Source organism: Typopeltis vanoorti, chromosome 12 (genome assembly GCF_054136105.1).
Source record: "Typopeltis vanoorti isolate ZY-2024b chromosome 12, IOZ_Tvanoo_1.0, whole genome shotgun sequence".
In the NCBI taxonomy this organism is placed as follows: domain Eukaryota; kingdom Metazoa; phylum Arthropoda; class Arachnida; order Uropygi; family Thelyphonidae; genus Typopeltis; species Typopeltis vanoorti.
In genome coordinates, this window is record NC_143560.1 from 56,002,561 (window position 1) to 56,029,993 (window position 27,433).

At 33.1% G+C, this 27,433-nt stretch overlaps 1 protein-coding gene across 5 annotated transcripts in view; it reads left to right on the forward strand.

The window, feature by feature from the left end:
* Window positions 1–27,433, forward strand: part of LOC150100806 (DNA (cytosine-5)-methyltransferase 3A-like) — a 745,691-nt gene that overhangs the window by 311,086 nt on the left and 407,172 nt on the right. For all 5 annotated transcript variants that reach the window (XM_090401182.1, XM_090401184.1, XM_090401186.1 and 2 more), the window contains 2 exons: window positions 5,300–5,491; window positions 24,287–24,370. In XM_090401182.1, the coding sequence (XP_090257308.1) occupies window positions 5,300–5,491; window positions 24,287–24,370 (276 nt within the window). The remainder of the gene's footprint in view (window positions 1–5,299; window positions 5,492–24,286; window positions 24,371–27,433) is intronic.

The following is a 27,433-nucleotide window of genomic DNA, read 5'->3' on the forward strand; positions in this document are numbered from 1 at the left end:
GTGGATTGTATATCATCTCTGTCTATTTTAAATAGAGATGGAGACATGCTGCAGCTTTCTGTTATTCCTTTACACTTATTTCTTCAGAATAATCGAATCAAAATTGAGAATGATTTGTTTTCCTTAATACTTACTCTGAATAGTTTATATAAGGTGTTTAGGATAATCTCTTAACTTCATAATTTGTCAGAGCTTTTCTCTTATAACATAGTCAAATGTTTATACATAGTCAATAAGTGTAATATGTGTTTTGAATTAAATTCTCTGCGTTTTTCTGTAATTTGTTTTAGAATAAATACATCACTGATGGAAGATCACCTGTGTCTGAAACCACTTTGTTCTTCCAATAAAAGACTATGTGAAATATTTGTAAGTCTTCTATTAATTATTTTACTAATTTTATATGCACTATTCGAGGGGCTTATTCCTCTATAATTTCCACAGCGATTTTGTCTTCGTTTTATGAATATAGAAACCACTCAAGCTTTTCACTACTCCTTTGGAATTATACAGTTTTTTTCAACTATTTACTAAATTGTAAAACGTTCATATAATAGGCTACCTCCATATGTCTTATAAGTTATAGAAGATTTTCTATTCCCTGTAGTTTTCACTGTATCCAAAATTTCTTGATAGCATTCAAATTTTTATCAGTATTCACTTATTTTGAGTTAATTGTTATAGGAGCATATCATAGAGTTTTAGTATTCTGTCTATTGATATTTATTTATGACACTGAATTTCAATTATCTTTCACTTTTATTTTTCCAGTTTTCTGTATAAAGAAAGAAATACTTTTAACATTGCTCTTACTAAACAATTTCTCCAATGTTTAATTTTTTAAAAACTTTGTAATCTAATTTTATCATTGGTTGCATACAAATAACACTAATATCATACTACCATTATATGTTGGTCTGTGCTGCTTTAAAGTAGCCTTCCATTCTAATTTAAAAATGTCAGATTTGCTTAAACAAAAATCTCTTCTCTTTCTTATGCAGGGATCTCATATCCATGATATATATGCATATACTTTTTAAAATCTGTTTAACGGCAAACAGATTTTCCCCACATTTATATCGGTTTTTTAGAAGTGTTGGTGTAAGCAGTTACAAACATAACTATGATTTTAATAAAAATGTATTAGAATTTTAATTTGCATAAAATTTTTGCCCAAGTATCAATTGTCATCTTTAGTGAGAATTCAAAATTAAACAAGCCACAAGTAGCATAATAATCACTCAACAGTGAGAATGTGTCCACCACATATAAATAAAGTAGGATAGCATAAATAAATAAAGAATTATTAACTACAGAGGGATGTGTGAAGAAGAACAATCCCTCATGAAGAGGGATTACATAAGCCAGTCAGATATATTCAGATTGGAGTGAGGCAAGGTTTCACAACTTTTTTTATGCAATCATTCCATAAGAAAATGGCTTTTATATAGGACTTTAGTCTTTTTTCACAAAAATAGTTGGAAGAGATGGCATATTCATCAATTCCAGATTGTTCCAGCTTATGGAATCTAATATACTCTAGATGTTTATCATGATGAGCAGCCACAGATCTGCTGGTTCATCCAGAGTATGATAAACTTCAGTTACAGGAAATTTGATTGACACCGGGTAGGCGAAAGAGGGAAATTTGTCCGTTGCTTAGCTTAACAAGGAGTGTGTTGTTGTTGTTGTTACTCTGCTTTATTCATGTATGACTGACAGACTCTCATTGTTGAGTCTTTGTTACATTATTTGTTCTTGTTTATTTTGGAATTCATACTGAAGATGCTCTTGATATGTGGGTGAAAATTCATACATTTAAAATTCTAATTCAAGTGTTTCATTCTGTTATTTTTATTTAAATGTGTACTTGCATTTCAGTTGGTTAGCATATACTTAAGATTGTTCTTCCCTTCTCAAAGATGTGACTGAATTAGCTGCATTTGTTTCAGAAACCAAATGATATCATAAACCTAAGTTTAACTGAACTTTATTCTGGATCGAAGAATTTTTGAAAGTCATAGATTTTTCAGTAAAATAACAGTAGTAGATAAAATTAATAGATTAATTAATGCATAGAATGGCTTAGGTGTTGTTGATTATTGATAATAGTGCTTCATGGTATAAACAAGAGAGGAAAAAATGAATTTTTTGACCCTAGTAATATTTCACTGGTTTTCTACCCACCATCTTCAGAGTGTAAATTTTAATTGCAACAATTCAAATCATAACTGAAGATTATGATTTGAATTTGGAGAAGTCAGGCTATCTGGTTTCTGAATGACTCTCTCTCAGATCTTTGGCAAATTAATCAACCATGCTTGCCGAGGCTGGGGAGTGCTTCATAAACGATACGGATTCTAAAAGTCTCTATAGATCTGCCAGACCTATAGTGACTTCTGTGTAATATTGATGTCTTCTTCCATTTAATCTTATGTGAAGGAGTATCCACAGCATCGTCTTCCAGTCCTGACTTGCCATGCAGATGATCATGAATGCGATTTTTGTGTTCTTGAAGGCAGATTTACTGATTTACCACTCTGTCCAAAGTAGGCAAAAACACTCAGTAACAGTGATGTCCTTGGTTGAAAAGTGTAAATTCAAATCCCACTTAGGATGCCAAGAACCTCTAAGCTCCTTTCAGCTGAAGATAAGTTGTTAATTTTCATATGGAGATGGTAGGGATTTTCCTCCTGGAAATTCAGGTTTTTCATCTTGCACAACAAACTGTTCTGAGAATACACACATTTTATGTCTTTCCCACCCATGAAGGTTGTAAGTCTATAGCACATTTGCACCATGCATAAGCAAAGTTTTTTATTTTCATTATTTTTATTTAGCTTTTATTGAGTAAAAATGTTTATTTTATTATTTTTATATATGTTTTACATAATTTGGAAGCCTACTCTAGTGATCAAATGCAAAACTTATTCAAGCTATTTCATGAAGGCTTCCAGTGAGTAGGGCAGTGATCTCACAGCAGGTGATGAAATTAATCTCCCATTCGAAGATATTCAGAAACATCTATACCTCTGGCAGGATTTAAATCTGCAGCCTCGGTTGGGGATATACTATGTAATGATATGCAATCCTATAGTACAGCTATGCCCAACCTGTGGCACATCGACCAAATCTGGTCCATTGTAACTTTCAAACTGGCCTACCAATTTATATTGAAAATATATATTATATATTATTATATGATTATATTGAAGATATATATTATATATATATATATATATATATATCACAAATAAATATCACATATGTAATAAACAATATACAAGCACTCCCTGACTTACATAAATCCAGACTTATGCAAATTATTATGAAAATTTGAGTTCTAAAACTTTTAATTACCATGCATATGTTACTCGCATGTCACCTATTCCTTACTATTGAACACTGATGTGCTGTATTTTGTATTCGTACACTTTCATAATTTTTAGTGGTTGTGCACTGGGGTGGTATAAAAATGATAATTATAAAAAAAAAAAAAAACTATCTGGTACTTATTTGATAATTACCTACTATACCAGATACATAATGTGCCCTGCCACTTTGGAAGTTTTCAGAGTTGATTTTTGCATTGCAGCAAGTATTAAAATTATCTTGACCAGAAAAGTTTCTCTTTTAATATAATACTCAACTTGAATGTAATGATTCCATAATGTATGTTTCAGGATAATGCAGATAAAAACATTTTTAATGTCATTGTCAAGGTACAAAGCAATTGGAGAATGGATTCTAATACCTCATCGTCTTAAAAGTCCAAAGTGAAATACATCTATTTTGTTTTGGACTTTTCTGTTATTTGCCTGGTTTTTAAAGAAGAAGAAAGAAGACACTGTTCTTTCATCTCTTGATAATTTCATACAGAAGGTTGAACTGCAAAATTCAACCCCCCCTGTTTTCTCACATAGTATTTATACTTTATTATAATACTTTGCATTAATAATTATGTACTGAATTCTAATTTGTGTGTGTGCATCTTGTGAATGAAATTAGCTAGAAATAACCTTTAAAACACATTAATGCACTACTGCATACATGTATGGTAAACACATAAGCAATAGAAGCATGATTAATGGGTGAAGGGACTGTGTGCGTGCGTGCGAGAGAGAGAGAGAGATTATTAGTCACTCAAGCTGCTCTCTTCTGAACAGCATCAAGAATTTTTAAAGAGGTTTTAGGTGCACCATTACAAATATGAGAGCAGTATTTGGGATTTGTTCCAAGTAAGTAACTGAACAGATAAAAGGTAATATATTGAGCAAAAAAGGATGCCAAGTTTTTGGAGCCTGTGGATGCTATAGAAATAATGTGATTATGCTGGAAAGGCTAAGAATACAAGTCATTCTGAAAAGCAGTTTTGATTGTTAAGTTGAGTATTATCAAAGGTAAAGAGAGAAGAACTGAGTTTTTTTGTTTTTTTTTCCTCAAAAAAAACCCAACTTTTTTAATCATTGAAATTGACTAGGTTGTTATTACCCCATTGGAGAATGATGTGGAGATCAATATTTAGGATACTTATTGTAGATGATCTCAAAGCTTGAGATGTTTGAACCCTACCAGGTTTTCATATGAATAGGAGGATGATTGGAAAGTGCTATATCATCAGCACTTTTTTTATTTTCAAACAGGGTTTGAAGTTAGTACAAGCAGGTTATTTATATATATGAAGAAGAGGTTGATTGAAATAACAGATTAATAGGAAAATTTGAAGAGGGATCACTTTCTGCCATTATACATGCAGGAAATGACTCAAGAAAAGAAGTTCTTGATGCCAAATTCTATCAAATGCCTTGATGATAGTATTTTAGTATTAGTATTACTTCCAAGCCTCTATGGAGCCTGAAGACTCATCACAGGAGATTGAATACTCACAGACCACAATAACTATCATACCTTGCCTTAATACATTCAGTGTTGGAGCACTCACCACTCACTCTGGCAATGCATTCAACTCATTAACCACTTGCCATGTTTGAGTATAATGAATCAGTCTTGCATATGTATTTATTTATTTGTAAGACTCTCTTGGTGCTCTTATTTTATTTTATAACTTGCTTACCATATAGGAATCCTCAGTAATCATTTAAATTTTCAAAATTATGCTCATTACACCCTACTAGCATCCTTTTCCAGTCATTCCTGTTAATTCTTTTGATGTTGATTATATTTTGACTGTGTAATAAAAAGTGTTAGATTTAGTTGTGTCTTCTTTTTTTTTTGTTCACCGTATTTCATAAAAGAGTAAAAATATATATAAGAAGACTAATAATTTTTTGTTTTTCAGAGCATAGTGATAATGAGAAAACAAAAAGAATCTCTTGAGAAGGATGAAAGAGAAAGGAATAAAAGACTGAAGAAAGAAGGTAAAGTAAGGGATTCTAATTATGCATCTAAAAACAAAAAAAGTTCAAGAAAACTACCGCCACCACCACGCCCAGGAAAATTAGCCCACAGTAAAGATAAATCATCATCTTTTGTAAGTTAAATGCTCTCCTTAACACATTTAACTGCATTTAGATTTTCATAATAGTATAGTTACTGTCCACTTAATAGACAAAGAGAAATACTGCATCTCATAAAACATTTAGAATTTGATATAATAGAAGGATATATAATAAGTAATTTTTTAAATTATGAATGTATATAAAATCATGTTATGGTTGATTGTGTGGTTAAAGGAACACAATCAACCATAACATGATTGTGAAGTGTACAAAATTAAAATTCCAATGAAATTACATGGGTGCAAAATGTATTATGAATGATATATTTCATCTACCATCATCTGGGTGGTTAAATTCCTAAATATCTGCAATTTTCAGATTAGTGTTTTTTCTTTTCCATTATAGGCTGAAAGAGATTATTTTTATTGTAAAAATTATCATATTTTAATGGATTTGTGTATATTTTTGGTATCTCTGATGCTGAAAAGTGGTTATGAGAATACAGAAATGTAAGTTAAAGCATGACAGTAATACTAAAATGCAAACTCACAAAAACTTTATAGCAAAATTTTCTGTCTTCTCATAGCCAATTCAATGGAATCACAAGGAGTAACATAGAACATGTAAAATTAAACTTAAAGTATACATGCTCCTGCAAGTGAAGAACTTGGTCTTGCATTATTATTCAGTAGGAAAGAGATGGAAGAAAGGAGATGATTATCATCCTCGTCATATTCTAGTATATATTCTCAAGGAGGTAGACTATAATTATGAATGCCTAGCACAGTTAATATCTTGTGACCAATATCTCAGACTAGTCTTAGTTGTCTGGACAGAATGTGGATTTCAGATTTGACAACTAAGACTAGTCTTAGTTGTCAAATCAGAATGTACTGGATGGAACCCCATCCTATACATCCTGATTTGACTAGCTCTTACATTTCAGCCGTCTAATGTACTCACTGCTTAACTTTCTCTCTCTCTCTGTATCTTTTTCCAACCTTTTTTTTTTTTTTGTTCTGAAATTGCTAATTATTCATCATCCATTCTGCTTAAGTGAACATACCTTCTTAGATTAGGTTTATTTATTCATTTTTGAATGTTAACAATCCCAAGTTCATTTCTCACATCTTTATTTTTCATATACTTTTGCTATTGATGCCATTTGTTCACTTCTCCAGTTTTGGGCAGAGAATATGGATGTGATTAAATTGACTGTGTCCTCCTGGCCAGTTTGACTGGTTGCAAGATGAAAAACCAACAACACAGGCAGATATTATACGAGGGTGGGCTGAAAAGTTCTCTGCCTAACAATGAAAAAATAAATTTATAATTGCAAAATTATTTTTATTTTTCAACATAATCTCCCTTAAGACTAATACATTTATTCCAGCGATGTTCCAGTGCCATTATCCTGTCCCTGTTGTGGTTCTCAGTAAGATCTACAAAATATTCCTCTACAGCTGCAATCACCTCTTGATTTGAAGAAAAATGCTGACCAGCGAGGAAGAGTTTTAGTTTTGGGAAGAGATAGAAGTCAGAGGGAGCCAAATCTGGGGAATAGGGTGGATGTTCCAACAATTCATATTGCAGATCCCTTAATTTTCCCATTGCCAAAACACCTTTTGTGGGCAGGTTCACTGTCCTGATGAAAGATCATTTTTTTCTTCTGCAAACCGGGTCTTTTCTCATGAATTTTTTCATCTAGTCTGGTTAAAAGATCGGAATAATATTTCCCTGTTATTGTTTTACCCTTTTCTAGCTAATTAATAAGCAAAATACCTTTAGCAAAACAAAACACCGATGCCATGACTTTTCCTGCTGATGGAACCGACTTTGTCTTCTTTGGTGCTGAACAACTGGCTTCTGTCCACTGTTTTGACTGTTTGGATTCTGGTGTGTAATGGTGAATCGATGGTAACAAATCGATGCACAAAATCAGTTTTATTCTTGTTAAAATGCTCCAAACACTGTTCAGAGATTTCATGCGAGTGCGTTTTTGATCTGCTGTGAGCAAGTGTGGCACCCATTGTGCGCGAAACTTTTTCATTTGCAATTCTTCATGCAAATTATATCCTACACATTCTTTTGAAATGCCTATAATCTCAGCAATTTCATGCACTTTGACTCGCCGGTCATCCAATATCGTATCATGCACAGATCAATGATTTCTGGTGTTGTTACACTTTTTGGACGTCCCTCGCATGGATCATCTTCAAGGCTGGTACAGCCACATTTAAACTCGGCAGCCCATTTCTTAATTGTTGAAAACGAAGGAGAAGAATGCCCATAAACTTTTATGAACTTTGAATGAATTTCTTTTAGCGTTAAACCTTCTTTCAAATCATAAGAATTATTGGCACTTTGGCGTTAAAAGGAACAGCTACCGGTGAAGATATATTTGTAACAATCAATACAGTCTTCAAGAGATTTGGGCTTAAATGGAGTTCACTATCTGGCATATGCACTAATGGAGCCCCCTGCAATGGTTGGTGCACAGAAGGGATTTATTGGAATAGTATAAAAATGAAAAGTATTAAGAAGTGGAGGAGTCTTAGTCAAAACTAAAGAAAAGACAAACAATCTTCCTAGGCTGATTATATAAGATATTCCCAGTGATATTGATATGAATATTGCAATTGACTCAGTATTCAATATATACATGAAAACACAAGGTAAAAGTGTTACTTATTAAATATACTGCCATATATTTCAGTCTGAAAATAATTTCAGACTGAAACTGAAAATGGCAGTATATTTAATATATAATACTTTTACCTTGTGTTTTCGTGTATATATTGTATAGAACTATAGCACAAGTTTCTCTAAAAACAAAAATGTCTAGCATGCTTGCAGAATACAGAGCTCTTCATTGGGGATACAAAAATTACTCAAATATTTATCATGAAAAATAAAATAAACAAGAGAAATTTAATTATTGAAGTTGATCCAATGTTAAGTATGAAATTGCTGAAAACTGGTGTTAAAATGTTGTGGAGAATTTGTCATTGTGCAGACCATAAATGTTCTAAGGTGCTTTAACTGCTCAAGTTCTACCACTGTACACAAGATTGTAGGGAGGGGATAAGACTACTTTCCCGGTCTGTTCTAAGGAACACAAGCTCAGCAAGTGCCCATGAAATGAGTATGAGGTGAACTGTATATAAACTGTTAAAATCATAATAAGCATGTTAAAACCAAAAAATGACTCCAAACACATGGCACTAAACAAAGACTGCTTAAAGTTAGCAGAAACAGCACTACTTTGCAAGTCTGCAAATAACTTAACAGAATTCATAAACCGAAAAAATGAAGGATTAGTATTAATACAAGAATCTTATAACATCAAGAACAAAATATATGGCTTTCCAACTAATTATAAAATATTTTTCAAAGGATCAGAAAGAAAGATAATTGAAGTACTCATAGTCAACCCTGAAGTTGAAGCAATATTAATTTTTCAGTACAGTAATGAAGACTTGGTTATTCTCGAAATTACATATTGTGTAATCAAAAGTTTTGCTGTGAGTATGTATCTAGACCACATATGGGCAACCCCTGGCCCTCTACTTCTTTTGATCTAGCCCTAATCTATTTCAGTGAAGTTTGTCTGATTCATGGTGGGAAAAACATGGTGTATTCTACTAACTCACATTAAGCTGACGTCATATGACTTGTGCAAAACACATCATGTTTTCTCCAACCAAGGTCTCTTTCTCACTTTGATTAGCGGCGTGTGTGAACATGTTACAACGTGTCAGTTCGGTACTTGCGTTGGTGTTGTGCTTTGTTCAGTGCCTACATTGATGTTATGTTCTGTTTGGTGCCTGCATTGATGTTATGTTCTGTTCGGTGCCTGCGGTGTAGAAGGCAGTTTTGTTTGACAGTTCTGAATATCGCTTATAAATTTGGGACAATGTCAGGGTTATTGCAAAAAAAGGAAAAGTAGATGCAGAGAATCGTCAATTTCAAGACAACTGGACAGAGGGTTATTATTTTATTCTGAATAAAGGTTTGCCTGTATGTTTGCTGTGCAACGAATATCAGTATCTGTCAACAAAGAATACAACTTGAAGAGACACTTTACTTCAAGACATGCGGATCACCCAAAAATTGATGGACAGCTACGAAAAGATGAAATACAGAAGTTGAAGAAAAACTTGGATACCCAGCAGCAAATGTTCAACAAACAAAGAATGCAGCACCACAGCATTGTCAAAACCAGCTTTGTGGTAAGCGAAAGAATTGCTAAGCATTCTAAGTCATTTGGTGAAGGAGAATTTATCAAAGAATGTCTGCTGGATGTTGCAAGTATAATATGTCCTGAAAAGAAAAAAGACTTTGAGAATATTCATTTGTCGAGATGTACTGTTGTCCGATGGATAGAAATTATGGCTGATGATGTCAAAAAAAGTTTAAAAGAGAAGATTGCTAGATTGCTTCAGATGACAGCACCGATGCCTTCGATACAGCACAACTAGCAATATTTATTCGAGGAGTTGATGTGGATTTCAACATCACAGAAGAATTATTGGCACTTTGGCGTTAAAAGGAACAGCTACCGGTGAAGATATATTTGTAACAATCAATACAGTCTTCAAGAGATTTGGGCTTAAATGGAGTTCACTATCTGGCATATGCACTAATGGAGCCCCCTGCAATGGTTGGTGCACAGAAGGGATTTATTGGAATAGTTCCTGAAAGAGCAATAGAACTACAGATCCATCCAGAAAATTTAACAAATTTTCACTGCATTATCCACCAACAAAATCTGTGTGCAAAATCGATTAAATTCACAAATGTTATGGAAGTTGTAGTAGCCAGTATTAACTTTATTAAGTTACGTGCACTTAATCACTGCCAATTTAAGGAGCATTTGGCAGACCTATTTTCGGATTATTGTGAAGTGAGGTGGTTGAGTAAAGGTAAAATGTTAAAACGATTTTATGATCTGAGACAAGACATTGCAGATTTTATGGACATAAAAGGAAATACAGTTGACCAAGTAAAAGATGATGAGTGGGTGTGTGATTAGCATTCCTTGTAGATGTCACCGGATACCTAAACGAACTGAATCTTAAATTGCAAAAACAAGGACAGTTGGTTCATGAACTGCATGGACATGTCAAAGCTTTTTGTAATAAACTAAGATTGTTGGAAAGTCAGATAAGAGCTAAAATTTTTTATCATTTTCCTACTCTAGCAACTCATAAAAATATCCCTTATAATTGTTATGGAGATGAACTGAAGGCACTAATAGAGCAATTTGATACAAGGTTTGCCAACTTCAAAAACAAAGACTCCACATTCGCTATATTTGCTCGTCCGATGGATGCTGATGTAAATAATGTGCAAGAAAACTTACAGATGGAACTTATTGAGCTTCAGGCGGATTTTGTGCTAAAATCACAATTTAACAACATTGCTTTGACGGATTTTTATAAATTTAATTTGGTGGGAGAAAAATATACAAATTTACACGCCTTTTCAAGAAAAATCATTTGTCTCTTTGGCAGCACATATATGTATGAACAGTTTTTTCGAGGATGAAATACAATAAATCAAAAATTCGAACAAGAATAACGTTCGAAAACCTTGGAAATTCTATGCGATTATCCTTAAGTAATATTAACGTCAATATTGATAGTCTTGTAGTTGAAGTACAAGGCCAATCTTCACATTAAATTGTTATGTCATTCATTATATTATAAATAAATGAAATATTAAGTAGCAACTTGTTTTAATTCATTTACTATTAATTTATTTTATTTAATAATTTGGTCCGGCCCGTGACTCGGAGACAGAATGATAATTTGGCCCCCGAACTAGGAAAGGTTGCCCATGCCTGATCTAGACTATCATCGTGGCATAAAATACAACTTAGTAAAATTGGGCAACATTGTGGATTTTACTATCAATAACTGCTTAATTCTTCCAATGAATAGCAACACCCATTCTATTTTATGGTTTAACGAGAGCATAAACGATAGAGGTATAAATTTTGGAACAGTTTTTAGCAACAGACACATACTAAATGACAACAATATTACCCCATCATTTGAAAATACCAGAGGAAGCAGCTTTATTGACTTCTCAGCAAATGATGCTATTTTATCCTTGTTTATGAATGGAGATGTGAGGAAGAAGAAAATTATTCTGATTATCACAAATTAAGTTTCATCATTAGCAACAAAAATTTAAATGGAATACACGAGTCAAAACAATGCAGTAATTTTAAGTACATTATGAAAAAAAACCAACCTAGATGCATTTGTAAATGCATTGAAAGGAGAATTTGCGAGCCTAATCTCAGAACATCACTTTACTGTCATCAGTGAATAGCAGCTTAACCTATACAAGAACTTTGCCATCTGGGCATCAGCACAAGCAGATATAGACATCCTTGTTTCCAAGCTTTCATCATATCTGAAAAAATCCTGTGACCAAACGCTCAGAATACTCAAGAGGCTAAATATTGATGGCATAAAATCAGTGCCTTGGTGAAATGACAAACTAACAGTCTTAAGAAAAATGTGTTAATGCACTCATCAAAGAACCTAGCAATCAGGGTTTAAGGCAGAGTAGATGACAGAATTATTATTGAGCCAAATACAGCTATCAATTCAATTTTTTTTTTTTATTTTTTTTTAATGATACTTGTGACAACTTTTAATGTCCTAATTTGAATCGTAATGACTGTATATCTATATCAAAAATTTGGGAAAGTTTAATCAGGATAACACATTAATTATTTTTATTTATTTTTTATTTTTTATATCAGTCTAATGTTATTTAAGATTATTATATGAATTTCTGATTTAATATCTTTAATTATGACTTTAAAAATGTTTACTCTTCTAATACTTAGTGATATGACATCACGTGGCTCGTTCTATGTGTGAATGATCAATTGTTCATATTCCACTTTGTTTTTTAAAACTATTCCTATGTAGCCACCGAAGGTGGTCTGTAATATTCAGACCGAAATATTTGGCAAATTAAACATTATTCTTGTGCAAACGTGTATATATTTCTAAGCTATCAATTCAAAATTACAAACATGAAAACAGAATCATGGAAAAAATTTTGTACTGTTTCAACTGCATTGAGACCTTGAACTGTATATATAAATTAGCAGCAAGCATATTATCAAATGTTAATAACATCCATATTATCAAATATTAAAAAAACAACAACAAAAAAAAACAGATGGCTCTTATACTAAAAACTTAGCAGAAACTGCAACTATTATGATAAACAAATTTATTCCTAATGATGCCCAATCAACAGATGAAGAAATTCACAAAATATACAGACAGAATGGAAACAGATATAGATACTCCTAATGATGGGGAATTTACATCCAGTGGAATCGAATGAATATTAAGATCAATGGATCCAAAAAAAGAAAAAAACTTGGAGAGGACAAGATAATGTAAAATCTTGTATAGAGGGATTTTTGTACAAAAATCCTTATATACCGATTTTACTGGAAAATGAAAATCCATACAAAATACTTGTGCTTAATTAGCATTTTCTTTAGTGTTTATGTAATATGGAAATATCTTAGAGTGAACTGTTAAATCATGTAACTGCCAAATTATTATATAATAACAAAGAACAAAGAAAGTCAGTTAAGTTAAAATTAAATTGTAACAAAAGATCGTTAAAACAAAGATATATCTCAGACCGATTAAGATATGATCTAAGGCAATCACTATCGTGAAGGTCAAGTATGTACGTGGTTTCCCGCCTTAACGCTGCGATCTAAAGGGGTGCTGGGTGAAAACCCATGAAACACCCAAGGGAATAAAATCGTACAGGATCCAAGGTTGATGGAGAGATATAAAATGGGGAGACATTGAGGGCAAAAGGGAGAGCAGTCTTGGTATTCATCGTTGGAAGGTGGTTCGTCGTCATCGTCGGATTTTTGTAAGCCCTAAGAGAGGCCAATCGTCTTCTGGGAGATGCCACATAGAAACAAAGGTCGTATCGATGTTTGAGGATGTCATACCAATTCAAGGTCAGTGACCTACGTTCCAGCCAACAGATGCCCGAAGTGCGAGATGACTCGTTTGAGTATTGAAGAAAGTCAGTTCCGGATTTACATCCACAAAGTTTCCTGACGATCTCAGAAATAAGGAGTGACCTCATCAAGCTCGGAAAAAAAGTACCCGTGTGTGTGTGTAGCCAAGATATGTAACAGTGGATAGTGATTTCAAGAATCTATTAGTGTGAACTAGACGATTATATGCAAAGTAAGGTCTAATATATTGTATTTTACTAGAGGTAGAAATTGTGACTATTCTAAGGTTTTCTAAGGTATTTTAATAATGTTTGAGGACTGAAGGCATTTAGCTAATCATTGATTTAACTTGTTTAGTTGTGGAGACAGGATAGAATTAATGTAAGGTGAAACCTTAATATACTTAATATTGTTTATTAGCTAAGCATGTCTATTGTTTAGCATGTGTAAGTTTGTTCTGTGCATGACTAAGTGATAGCTAAATCATTACCTTAGACACATTGTGTAAGAGAGAATTGTTAAACTAGGAAGAATACTTATGATTCCAAGCATATATCACTGTAGAAGTATAGAGCCTGAGATAATTGTGTGTTTAGTGTTAACTTTTAATGTACATTCAATTAGCAAGAATAAATTGTTTTGTTTGTCAAATAATTTGCCTGATTCCTGCATACCAATGCACTGCTCATAAAAATCGAATCTGTGTGACCTAGAGTGTTAAGTAGCCATGACTGAAAATGAGTAATTTAGTTAATTTTGCATTGCTGGATTTAGTAATAAGTATAAGAGAGGAAAGTCCGTGCCTTACTGAGTGTTTTTCTTTGGAAAGATATTCAATTTCTTTCTACAAAATCTGATGGCGCAGTAGATATAAACAAATAAATTTTTAGAATTCTATTTAGAAAAACACCAGTAGTTCAGACAAAGAAATTGGCTCCAGCTAGAGGCAATTTCTTAGTTCTAAAGTTTTGTGCACGTGAGGAAGCATAATTGCGGCCTTGAGACAAAGGGGGGATTAAAGTTGAATGAGAGGATTAAAATTAAGAGACTACATCAAGCAACGTATTAAGATCTCGGAGTTACTACTGTATAATAAGTAGAATAAACTAAGTTAAAGTTAGGACAAGTAAAGAGAAATATCGAAGAAAAGTTTGAATAAGGGATTAATACAACTGTAATAATATATTTACAATGGCACAAACAACTCGATTTTACAATAACTAGTGACATACTCTTCAGAATGTTCTAGAATTTCCCCGAATTTCTAACAACAATTTACAACGAATACCTCGACAAGAAAGGATGATTACCCTTATTATGGAAATGCTGTAAAATTATACCGATAATTAAACCATGAAAAGAAGCATCTGACAAAATTAGTAAAAACAAACCAGTTAGTCTCATAAATGTACTAGAAAAATCTGATAAACTGAATAATGCACTTTATCTATTCAAAGAACCTGTTAAGCAGCAATAACTATATATTTAGACCTCAATCAAGGAGAGTAAATGCTATTATAGAGGTTAAAAAGTTCACACAAGACAGCCTACCGCAAAATATGACATGCTATTATCTTACTCGATGTACAAGATGTCTTCAATGCTGCTACATGGTAGCCAGCCATAATGACTCAATTAGGAGATTTCAGATGTCCAGAAAACCTTCTCTATATTAAAAAAATTATTTCACAGACAGAATAGCAACCGAGACTTAACCACAACTGTAATTAATGAAAGAAATTAAAATGAGGTTATCTGCAAGATTTTTGCTGTGGACCAGGTTTCTGGAATATCCAGGATGAATCGATGTGAAAAAAAGACTTTTTTTCACTACTGAAACCAAAGTCATAGCTTTTACTGATGATGAGATAACATTATTTGGGGATACGATGGCTTGCAGCTAGAAGTAATGGCTAGTGAAAAACTTTTAAAAATTAAAGAGTGGGTGCATGAGAAGAAAGTTACTTTTATTAGCACCAAGTCTAAAAGTTCCTTATAGCTCATGCAAACAGTTACAGCAACTTATGATGGTCTTCCTAAATGGAGAAGTTCTAGAGGTAGCCAGTAAGTTAAAATACCTAGGAGTAACAATAGACACAAATTAACTTCAACAAACTCATTTCGTATGTTGCGTGGAGGAAAAAAAACTTAAAAATTTAAACAGCATTCAACATTCATCCCCCTCAGCATTCACAGCACTGCCAGCGCCCAGTTTAAGAACCACTGATCTAAATAGATTCCATCCCTGGAATGGCCATTTTGCATTTGTTTTCCACATCATTAACAGACTGTTGATCACTTCTATGACTTTCAGCTGCTGGACTTCATCCAGATGCCTCTAATATGACACATCATCACTTCAGGAGACAAGTAGTATTGTCAAAACAGAGACTTATCCATAAGTATTATTCTAAATTATTTAATTTTGTCAATAGGATCAACTTGCAATCATTTTATTCTAATATAATGGTTGGATTGTATAGTGTAAATATATGTAAATATGGATGTTAACATTCATATTTACATATATTTACATATACACAAAACACGTGTTGAAATGATTATTTTACTAATTATTAATAAAATAACACTTGATGTTTCGATCCCTGTATTGAGGTCATCATCAGAAGGATACATGTGTATAGGGAACCAAGCTACATGCTCTTGTACTCTATGCTGGTAAAGTAAATTAAATCTACGCTGTTAATTAATCTTTTTCTTAGCCTGACCTCTAGCGATAATTAAATAAAATAAAATAAAAATTGAAACAAGAAGTTGGTGAAGTGTTTTTTTTTTTTTTTTCCCTTAACATTCCATAGCAACTTGAACTGTACAAGTCCTGAAGAAAATCATAGTATAACAATTTGAACTGTACAAATCCAGAAGAATCTTAGTACATGAGGGCTTTAGCAGAGTTTATTGTAGTTTTTTATTTATTTTATTTATTAATTATAATTTTTTTTTTCAATTTTTATTTTATTTTATTTAATTATCGCTAGAGGTCAGGCTAAGAAAAAGATTAATTAACAGCATAGATTTAATTTACCAGTATAGAGTTAAAAGAGCATGTAGCTTGGTTCCCTATACACATGTATCCTTCTGATGATGACCTCAATACAGGAGTCGAAACTTCAAGTGTTATTTTATTAATAATTAGTAAAATAATAATTTCAACACGTGTGTTTTGTGTCTAAATTCGTAAATATGAATGCTGATCACCGTGTAACCTTAAAAGAAAGAATGGATGTTAACATATGAAAAGTATGAGTAATTTGAAAAATATAAATGCAAATATGAATATTTATACAAAAATATAGATCTAAATACTAATTGGTTATTTTGTGGCTATATATAATATATGCACTGTATGCAATGGAACATGTAGGAAATAAATTACCTCCTAGTAGGGTTACTAATGAGAGGAAAATACAAAGCATACACACACACACACACACACACACACACACACACACACACACACACACACACACACACACACACACACACACACACACACACACACACACACACAATCTAATATTCTGTGCTGGAGAATGCTCTATTTGGGACATCTTGTTTGTGCAGGCTTCCTTCTTCATTTTTTAACATTCGTCCATATCTTCCAGCTTTTGAAAATCACTCTTCCCTCATACAGTTCTTATTCCTGAAGTTTAATTTTCAGTAATTCAGTTACATGAAGCATTAAACCTACCAACCAGATAATGTTGGTAGATGGACTGTTTACAATTTCCATTCTGCTGACACCTCTCATGTTTTTTTCTAAACCAGATCTTCCAGGTATACTGTATAGGGCCTCCTCCTCCTCTCAGTAACTGAAACCATAATCTTATGCATGTTTCCTTGCTTACAGATTCCTTTCTCTTAGCACACATTACCTTGTGTACTTTGATACTACAACAATGTGTGGCTTTCTCTAGCTTAAGGCTTCCTTTCTCCATTTTTGACATCTTTTCTTCTATCTCTTTCCATGTAGGACTTCTGTTCTTCCTTTCCATTGTCACAGTCATATAATTCTTTCCACTTCTAATCCAAACTCAACACCTGCTCTGTTTGAGTTCTTTCTATTTGAATGCAGACTATCATTCTTGCTGGAATGATAGTCTGCATTCCTCACTCCAGTCAAAATTTCTGCTTACTAAATCATGCTTTGACAAAAAATGTACTAATATAGTCAAAGAACAAATTCAGCATATTGCATATGTCTTGAAAATAAGAATTTCAGCTTGATTCTTTCTCTATAGTGAAGCATGCAAGAACTGAAAAACAACCATTAACAAATTGAATTCTGATTTTGAAAGGGTGAGTTGACAAAACTTGACATTTGTACAAATGGCAGTCATGCTTTATATTCTGTTACAAAGGTCATCTATGTTTCCCCCTCATTTTCATTCAGATGGTACCACTGTAATGCCACATAACAAAACTAACCTTCTGTCATCATTCTTCTCTTCTGGTTCTTGTGTAGATGACCAAGGTAAATCATCTCCTTTCACACTAAAAATTGCATACACTACTTGTCTCCTGTGGTCTTTTGCCGGAAAGTCATCATACGATTCTTAATAACCTAGTTACTCCTGTCCAAAATATGAAGACGATAAGTTATTAATAGCCAACTACTTCCTAGCCACCTCTGGACAAGTGTCACAGAAAGATTAGAAAGGTAAGCTGTTGCTCTTGACATTTCGAGAACATTTTGATCTGGTTGTGTCAAGGCCTGCTCAGCATAGTTTTGGCTCCCTTGTGTGTTATTATTTTTCTTTATCTGAATCACACCAACAAAAGGGGTAAATCTATTGTCCATGGGTGCTATGGATGGAATGTGGATTAAATAATCTGGGAGTCCAGCTCTGTACACCAAACATGAAACTTTTTTCAAGCAATTTCATCTGTAGGAAGCAGGATAGTGGTTGTACACTGATGATGAAATTCATTTAACACCTAAAGTCATTTACAAACATCTGTACGTATCCAGAAATCTGATTTAGCAATGAGCTCTCTATTATCACCTCTTATTGCTAATTTATGCATAGAAAAATTTGAGAAGAAACCTTTATCAATCCACCTTAAAAACATACAGTACATATAGTAGTGATGTGTAGATGATGTAATATATTTGTTGTTTGGAAACATACCTGAAAAGGGCATAACTTATTTTGTTTGTTTCCTAAATAACCATCATCCAGAATTTCACTTGACACTAGAAATCGAAGCACATAACCAACTTCTGTTTTTGAATGTTTAATTAGCAAAATCAAAAATGTAGAAACATCTTCAGCCATTTTATAAGAAAAGATATCTCCATGGCAACTCATTTTGTCATTCACAACAAAAGTTGGGTGTTATCGCAACCTTGAAAAACTGAACTTCACTCATCATTAAAGATGATGAATCAAGAAAGAAAAATTCACAAACTAGTTTGTGAATGACTGTTCATAAAAGATGTTAAACAATTAGTGTTCTCTGAAATGTAAAGATTCCATTTCCTTATCCTAAAAACTCTGAATGACCTTGAATATAAAAGGAAAGATTAAAAGTGATTTCATTTCACACATTTACAAAATACCATGAAATGGATTGGTCATCTGCCTCCATGCCATACTTAGAAGACAACATCCTTTAGGGACCTTCAAGAATTCTTCTGAAGTTATATGCTCTCAGGGCACATGAACAGGAACTGGAGTTTCATTCTTCATATTTGAAAGTCTGTTGTGTGCACTGTCGGTGCCAGGTTATTTTGCACCCCTTATTTCATAAACTAAAATGTTTCTAATTGACATTAAACAAAATAAAATTGTTTTTTAGGTTAAATTAATAGGGCTTTATTTTATTTTCTTTTTTAATTAATTTGGAAATTCTCTGTTATAATTCATTTACAAAAAAAAGTTATAAAATATTGAAATTTAATATTTTAAAATGTTAACGTTTTAAAATATTTATCTTAACTGAATTTTAAATAGCGGTAACTTCAAATAATTTAAGTAAGGAACAAAAAAGAACCAAGAGTTAAATAGTAAAATAGTGTGATGTGTGACTGTGTGAGGGATAAGGGAAAAAGAATCGATACCTAAATCATATATCACTATTTAATTTTGATATTTTAGTAAAGTATGAATAAAGCATAGCTTGAAGTTTTGCGCCCTAGGCGGTTGCCTAGTTTGCCTAAATGGTAGCGCCGGCCCTGGTTGTATGCCTGTGTAATGTAGCAATCCTCCAATAAACAACAAATTACATGATAACCACAGTAATTAACTTTAATGAAATGAAAATACAGATATTTCGTGCTGAAAATAACAGTACATCATCATTGTGTAGAAACAAGCAAATCAAAGAAACGGGAATACAAGGTACATACATCAATAGGCTTACCAATTAAAAATGGTTGCTACATGCTAGAAATTAATATATTAATAAATAATATTAAAACTATTTTTGATGTTTACATAAAATTAGAATTTTCTAAACTTTTTTTTTTGGGGGGGGGAGAGTGAGACAATCATTCTGATTCAGATTTGGCCCATGTAAAAGAGCTTCGCAACTTTCTTTGAAAAGGTGTTCATATTTAAAACTGCTTCTATGAAGAAGACGAGCTTCATCCCACCAGATACTGTGTTTAGTGTCAGTACTGTGTTGTGCCAGACCAGACTTTTGAGGTTTCATGTATTCAATATAATATCGATGTGCATCAATTCTTTTTTCCACAGAATGGCCTGTCTGCCTAAAGTATGTCAAATTACATTACAAGGTATCTGATAAACACCAGCTAATGATAGAGGTGACAGTTTGTCTTTTGTAGATGGTAACAGATGAGAAATTTTGTTGATAGGAAAATATATGGGAATAAGGTGATACTTCTTCAGAAGTCTACCAATAAGTTCAGAGATGCCAGAAATATAAGATTTCTTCAACAGACTGAAGTATTCCAATCATTTATATTTCTGGTATCTCTGAACTTATTGGTAGAAGTTTGAAGAAGTACCACCTTATTCTTACATATTTTCAATTAACAAAATTAATTACTGTGGTTATCGTGTAATTTGTTGTTTATAGTTATGCCACAGGTTCCTTTAAAGATTAATCTTCCAATAAGCTAGTAACTATCTAAAGGCTTATTCAGAACAAACAGCTTACTCCTGATGTGCCAAATGATTCTTGCATGTAATCCAAGTTATAATGTTATAGTTTTCAAAAAAGGAAAACTGTTAAGAGTTTTCCTAAAGCCTTTTTGTATATTTCTCTAGTGTAGTCAACTGCCTGAAGATGTTGTTAGTAATAGAGTTATTTGTCTGTAATATATACATATATACACAAGGAATCCCACTTTTATAGTTATTATTACTTACTAACCTTGTAATTTTTCTCCAAATAAGTAAAGAATGACTTAGGATTTCTGTTGAGCATGTTATTAAAATCATTTATGTCACTCATTTCAGTTAAATTGTGACTCCTGAATGTCATATTGAACTTTCTTCACTGTTTTCTTATGCAGTCTGCTTTATTATTTGTATTTATTTATTTATTATTAGTTTTTGTTTTGTTTTTTAAATCAGTACTTTCATGAGTACCATTGAAATGAAAGGAGATCTTATCAAAAGCTAGTTCATTGGGTTTGAAATTGAAACAGGTTTCCATGATTCAGTCTCAGATCTATTGAAGTAAATTTTCTTCCTTAATGCCTTGTACACGTATTTTCTAAAACATTGTTCTTCCTTCTGCAATATTCCCAAAGATTTCTAACCTCCTCCATTCAGAAAGGAAAAAGAAAAAAAAGTGCATAAATTCCTTATCATATCTCCTGTCATCTCAAATATCATATAGTGCAAATTTTCATATGTTGGATTGCAACAACATAAAAAAATATTTATTCCTAAACTAATCTCCTGACAGATTCTTATCACCTTATTTCAAGTTTGAATTTCACTGCCCACCATGGCATTGATTTGCTGCTATTTGCATTGATTTGGCATTGCAGTCCCTTATATCAGGGAGTGATATATATATATATATATATATATATATATATATATATATATATATATATATATATGACAGAATGATCATTGACTCGGTTAACATATATAGTTTTATGAAAAAAATTGAATGACTAGAAACGAGATTTAATTAAAAAGGTTTTAATATAAACACACTACTAGTTTCGGCCTGTAACAGCCTTCTTCAGGTGACATTATAAAAGAAAAAACACTAAACATTGAGGGTTAAAAGACTATGAACAACATAGACAGTCTTTATAATAATTAGCATGAAAACGTTGTAGTTGTATTTGAAGCTGTTCTTTCATTTGTTGCATTGTTGGGAGAGTGCGTGCTTGCTGCATCACGTGAACGCCAGTACATGATTACAGCTGAATGACTATCTGGGAGGTTGTAGCTTAAGTTGTTATTTAGATGAACAGGATTGAAGATGATTTCTCTCGATTCCACATTTTTCTCTCTATTTCGTCACTGCAACGGAAGATGTTTGTAGATTTTTCCCAGCAGACTTTGTGACTTTGGTTATCATCATTAGGATTAGCCGAGAAGAGGATATGACTTGATAATGCACTCGCTCGCTGTCTCTTGTAAGTAATGTCTCTCATGTGTTCTTCCATATGCATTTCGACAGATTTGTCTGTCTGCCCGAAATAAGGAATATCGCAGTCACATAATATTTTATATATGCCAGGGTATTTGAGTTGATGATGACAAGGTTTTGGGTGGCTAATTAAGGAACGGATCTTTGGAAGTGGAGTGAACAAGGTTCTGATATTGTATTTTTTTAGAACTTTTGCTAATTTATGTGAAACAGTACTTATGTAAGGAATAGATATATTGCTTTTGAATCTATTTGTTTCTTCTGAGTGATGTCTGGGAGGATTAAGAAGGAATTTGTTAATGATTTTCTTGGAATATCCATTAACTTCGAAAGAAGTTTTCAGATGGTTTATTTCTGTAAGCAGTTCATTTGGATCATCAAGAAGAGAATGGGCTCTATGTCCCAAGGTGGAAATTATTCCAAGCTTATGAGGAGGGAAATGATGGGACTGACTGTGCAGATATCTGTTGGTATGTGTGGGTTTTCTATATATCGATATTTTTAGTTTACCAGAAGAGCGAGTCAGTTTGACATCAAGAAAAGGCAAGGAATTATCCGTTTCAAGCTCAGCAGTAAACTTAATACTTTGATGTCGGCTATTGAGATGTTCGAGGAAAACCATAAGGGATTCATGTCCATGGCTCCAAACAATGAAGACATCATCCACATAACGTTTCCAAACTTTAGGTGTTAAAATAAAGGAAGAGATAGCCTTGGTTTCAAAATCTTCTAAGTAAATATTTGCAAGAACTGGAGATAAAGGATTACCCATAGCCAGTCCATGATTTTGTTTTGTATATATTATCTTGAAATTTGAAGTAACCGGACCTGATGCAATGTGTAAGCAAGGCTAACATTTTTTTGGATAACTTGTCCTTGAGTAATGTTAGCACTTCATCTGTTGGGACATTAGTGAACAAAGAAGTTATGTCCAAGCTAGCCATAATGTCATTTTCATCAACTGTAATATCCTTGATGTATGTAACAAATTCTGTAGTGTTCTTGATAAAGGAAGGTGATTTCCCTGAAAAACTTTTGAGGTATTTGGCAAGGTATTTTGAAAGATTGTATGTAGGAGAATCGATACCTTCTACAATTGGGCGTAATGCCTCCTAAAATCCATAAAGACCTACTGTCTTTATGGATTTTAGGAACACCATATATGCGAGGAATTAACGGATGGAGAGAGCATAGAGATAAATGGACATTTCGGGATAATTCAGTTGTTGTTTTTAATAAGTTGTTTGTACGATTTTGAAGTTCACGAGTTGGATCTCTTTCAAGTATTGAGTAGGTATCATTATGTAGTAATTCAATCATTTTATTCTTGTAATCTTCGGAGTTCAGGATGACTGTTGCGTTTCCTTTATCTGCAGGGAGGATGATTATATCTCTGTTGTTTTTTAAACTTTTAATAGCTTTGCGTTCAGTTGAAGTAATGTTGTCTGCAGGTGGTTTTGCGTTATTGATAATAAAGATTGATTCAATACGTAGAAGGTTTGCATCTTGTGGAGGGAGAAAAGAAGCAGCTTTTTCTATTTTTGTAAGATGTGTCTCCTTTGGTATTAATTTTGGGGAGGGAATGAAGTTTAGACCTTTATTAAGGATGCTTTGTTCTACATCTGAAAGTATATAGGAGGATTTGTTGATAACGACTTTGTCAATATTGATGTGTGGTTTTGAGTTCCTATTATTTTGTAATCTCTTTAACGTTTCAGATTTTCTTATAAGATTTACTTTGTTATTATATTGTATTCTGGCTGCTTGAGATTCACAGTATGTATTAAAGGTATGCCAACTTTCATTATCTAGAGATTCTTCCAGTATTTCAGCTATGGTTCTTTTTTTATTGAAAAGAAAAGCGAGAGTGCGTTTAGTATCCGATGAACGTGCGAAGAGAATCTATCATAAAGCTAAATTAGACCTACTGTCTGAAAGAATATCGGATACTAAACGCACTCTCGCTTTTCTTTTCAATAAAAAATTTTTATTGAAAAGAAAAATTTTATTGAATTTTTTTTTCCAGTGGTTACTGGAAACTTCTTTACCCAGAGAGTGCACAAAATTTGCATTATTAGCTTAGCTTAAGTAAATAAAAGTATGAATCATTGTATGTTGATTTTAACAACTATGTTTTACAGTTTACAGTGTATAGATGATTTATGATTTTATTTACATTTACATATTGTAGGAAAGTCTTGATCAAGAGGATAAAGGATTTCGGGGATCCGAAAATGGAAGTCCTGCTGATCAAGAACGAAATGGAAAAGCATTAGTATGTGGATTGTTTTACTGTGGGCAGTTTTATTTACTTAACTGGAGTAATATCATATTTTGTTTAACCCTTCTATTGGCTGAGTCTAATTTCAATTAGTCTCGTATATATCGCTGCTCATCACATATTATCACTTTTAAAGATTTACTGTTTTTAAATCACTTAAAGATTAAACACATCTATATGAATAGCATTTTTTTCCCCTTCTTGCCTTAGTTTTTTGCAATTCTTTTAAAGTTTTCAGTTATGAAATGTTATGATTATCATAGTTTATTTATAGCAGGTTATAGTTCTTAGATGCTGGTGAATAGTTTATCCATTGGTGTCCAAGGCTTATTTCCAAAAAAAAAAAAAATTATGTGCTGTCAAAACCGGTCTTCCTCTAATTTTCATTCTTGGTCTCTAGAGAACCATAAATGACTGTTGATGAAGGTACATGTCTAAGTTTATATCCCACCTTCCCTAATTTAACTTTTCCGAATTGATTCTCTTTGAAATCTTTGCTGGTATTCTTCATGAATAATAGTATTGGGATACAGTCCTGTTTAAAACTGTTTATAACATTAATTGAGTAGAGATGCTCCATGTCTGAGAGTCATATGCGGTTATATCGACTGGTTATCATATCATGACTGAGAAATGACCATGTAAGGGGAATGATGAAAGTTACGAACTTAGGAGTGAAGATACAGGAGGCAAGGTTGAGATGGTTTGGGCATGTGATTAGGAGGGAGGACGAGTATGTGGGAAGAAAGGTCATGCAGATGGATGTGCAGGGAGGAGGAGGAGGAAGTGTGAGCAGCCAAAAAAGAGATGGAGGGAGCTGGTGGAGGAGGACTTGAGGATGACGAGCTTGGATCTAGTTACAACCCAAGGCAGGAGGATGTAAAGGAGACTCACTAAAAACGGCGACCCTACTTAAGTGGAACAAGCTGCAGAAGAAGAAGTTATCATATCTTGACTGACTGGTAGAGGTAAATTGCATTTGTGATGATCAGTTTGCATTTTCAGATATTAGTTAGACTTATGAAATTGAAGAGGTTTATACTTTCTTTTCACTTTGTCAGAGTATTGATAGAGGAAACTAGGTATTAAAATTCCTCTGTCTCTTTGAAAAGATGTCACTTAATTTTTTATTTTTTAAGAACTGTGCTTTTTTTTGTTTGGTTTGAACATTAATCAAATTATAGCTGACCTCCATACAGCAACCACCATTATAGTAAACTCACTTGCTATAACAAACTACTGACGAGTACCCATTATAGTTCCATTGGCACAGTGCTATTCTAAAGAAAATTCACTACTGGAAGTTATACACTACAATAAAGTACATTTGAGTCTGTATAGCAAACATCATTATGACAAACTTGCTCAGTACAAAAAACTACCAAAAAAGTCCCTATCCAGATTCCCACAAAGCACAATGCTAATCCATAGGAAATTTAACATAGCAAACTATTTCTGTGATCCCTGTGAAAATCCCTATGGTTAGAAAATGTCTGATTTTAGGCAGTATGAATGCATTTCAAAATTTATTTGGGAGAAAAAAAAAATTCCCAGTTTAAACAATTTCTGGGGTAAAAAACTACCAACCTGTCCATAATCCATATCTCTTGAGTGGCACTGAAGATTTTAGAGAAGTAAGAACCTGTAAAAATGGGTTGATAGACAAGTTAGTCTTTGCAGTGAGCACATGAATTTACTAAAGGGAAGTAATGTCTAAGCGATTTTCGTATTGTATAGTAGTAATGTTACAGTTGAGTTGGATAAAAGGAATGGATACGCTATGATACTGTTGGACTTTGCTAAGGCATTTGGCAGGATACCACATGAAAAGCTATTGCATGAATTAGCGGATATATTGGAATATATGCCAATAGTTTATATTCCAATAAGATTGGAATATAAACTATTGGCATGGGATAAGCAACTGGATTATAATTACAACTCGGGGGATAATTGTGATTCTGATATGAACATTAGCATGTAAAGATAAGGAAGTAATTTTTCCTCTATACAGGGTCTTGATATAATTTCACATGTACTTCTGTGTGCAGAATTTTGGTCTCCTGGGTTCCAAAAGTATGAAGAGGCACTGTAGAGGATACAAAGCAGAGGTAGAAAGATGATATCAGGATTAATGAATGTAGATTATGAGGACGGGTTACTTAATGATCAAAACCATATAACTGGAAGGAGACCTTCACGTCACCTTTAAGGAATGCAGAGAACTGACTGAGGACTTCTGAACTGATGTACAATCCTAGTAGATAGTAATGGATTCCCTCACATAGTGCCCTCTGTTATTAGGTATCCGCTAGGTGCTGAACAAAAGAGGATGAGCTGACAATTTGGAACTTAGCTGGTCAGGGAACCAGGGCAACCAGTGAAAAGTCAGCTACCGGAACAAACTCTATTATGATGATTGGAGATCTAAACAGCAGAGTAGGAAATGAACCTCACCAGGCATATAGAAAATAGAAAAGTTTTGGGAAATTTAGGGAAAAGGACAAAAGCTACTAATAATGGTAAGTATCTGCTGCATTTCTGCTCATTACTAACACCATGTTCCAAAATAAAGATCTGCACAAGTTCACTTGAAGAGAAGACACAGAGAATAAGAAAAATCTTAATTAGTTTTAAGTAGGATAAAAAAATGAATATCACATTGAAAAGAATGATATGTAAGAAACTTTCAATAATGATTGAAGCTAAACAGCTTTTACAGGTAAACTGCTGACTCATCTATATGAACATTATTCAAGAAAAAGCAGAATAGTTCAAAAACAAAATCCAAACTTTGGAGATTCATTAGTAGACTGTGATGTAAGCATTAATTGATTTAGCTAGAGAAGCATGTGGTGAGGTTGCCTACAAAAATAGAAAATTCAGAAATCCGTGGACTTAGAAAGTCAAAGAGGCAGTCAAGAAAAAAAAGCCAACATATCAAAAGTTCTTGGCAAGTAAGTCAGCTGTGTCAGAGAGAGAGAGAGAAAGTGAATATAGAGAAATATGTAAGAAAGCAAAGTGATGCATAAACAAAAGTCATGGGAAGACTTTAGT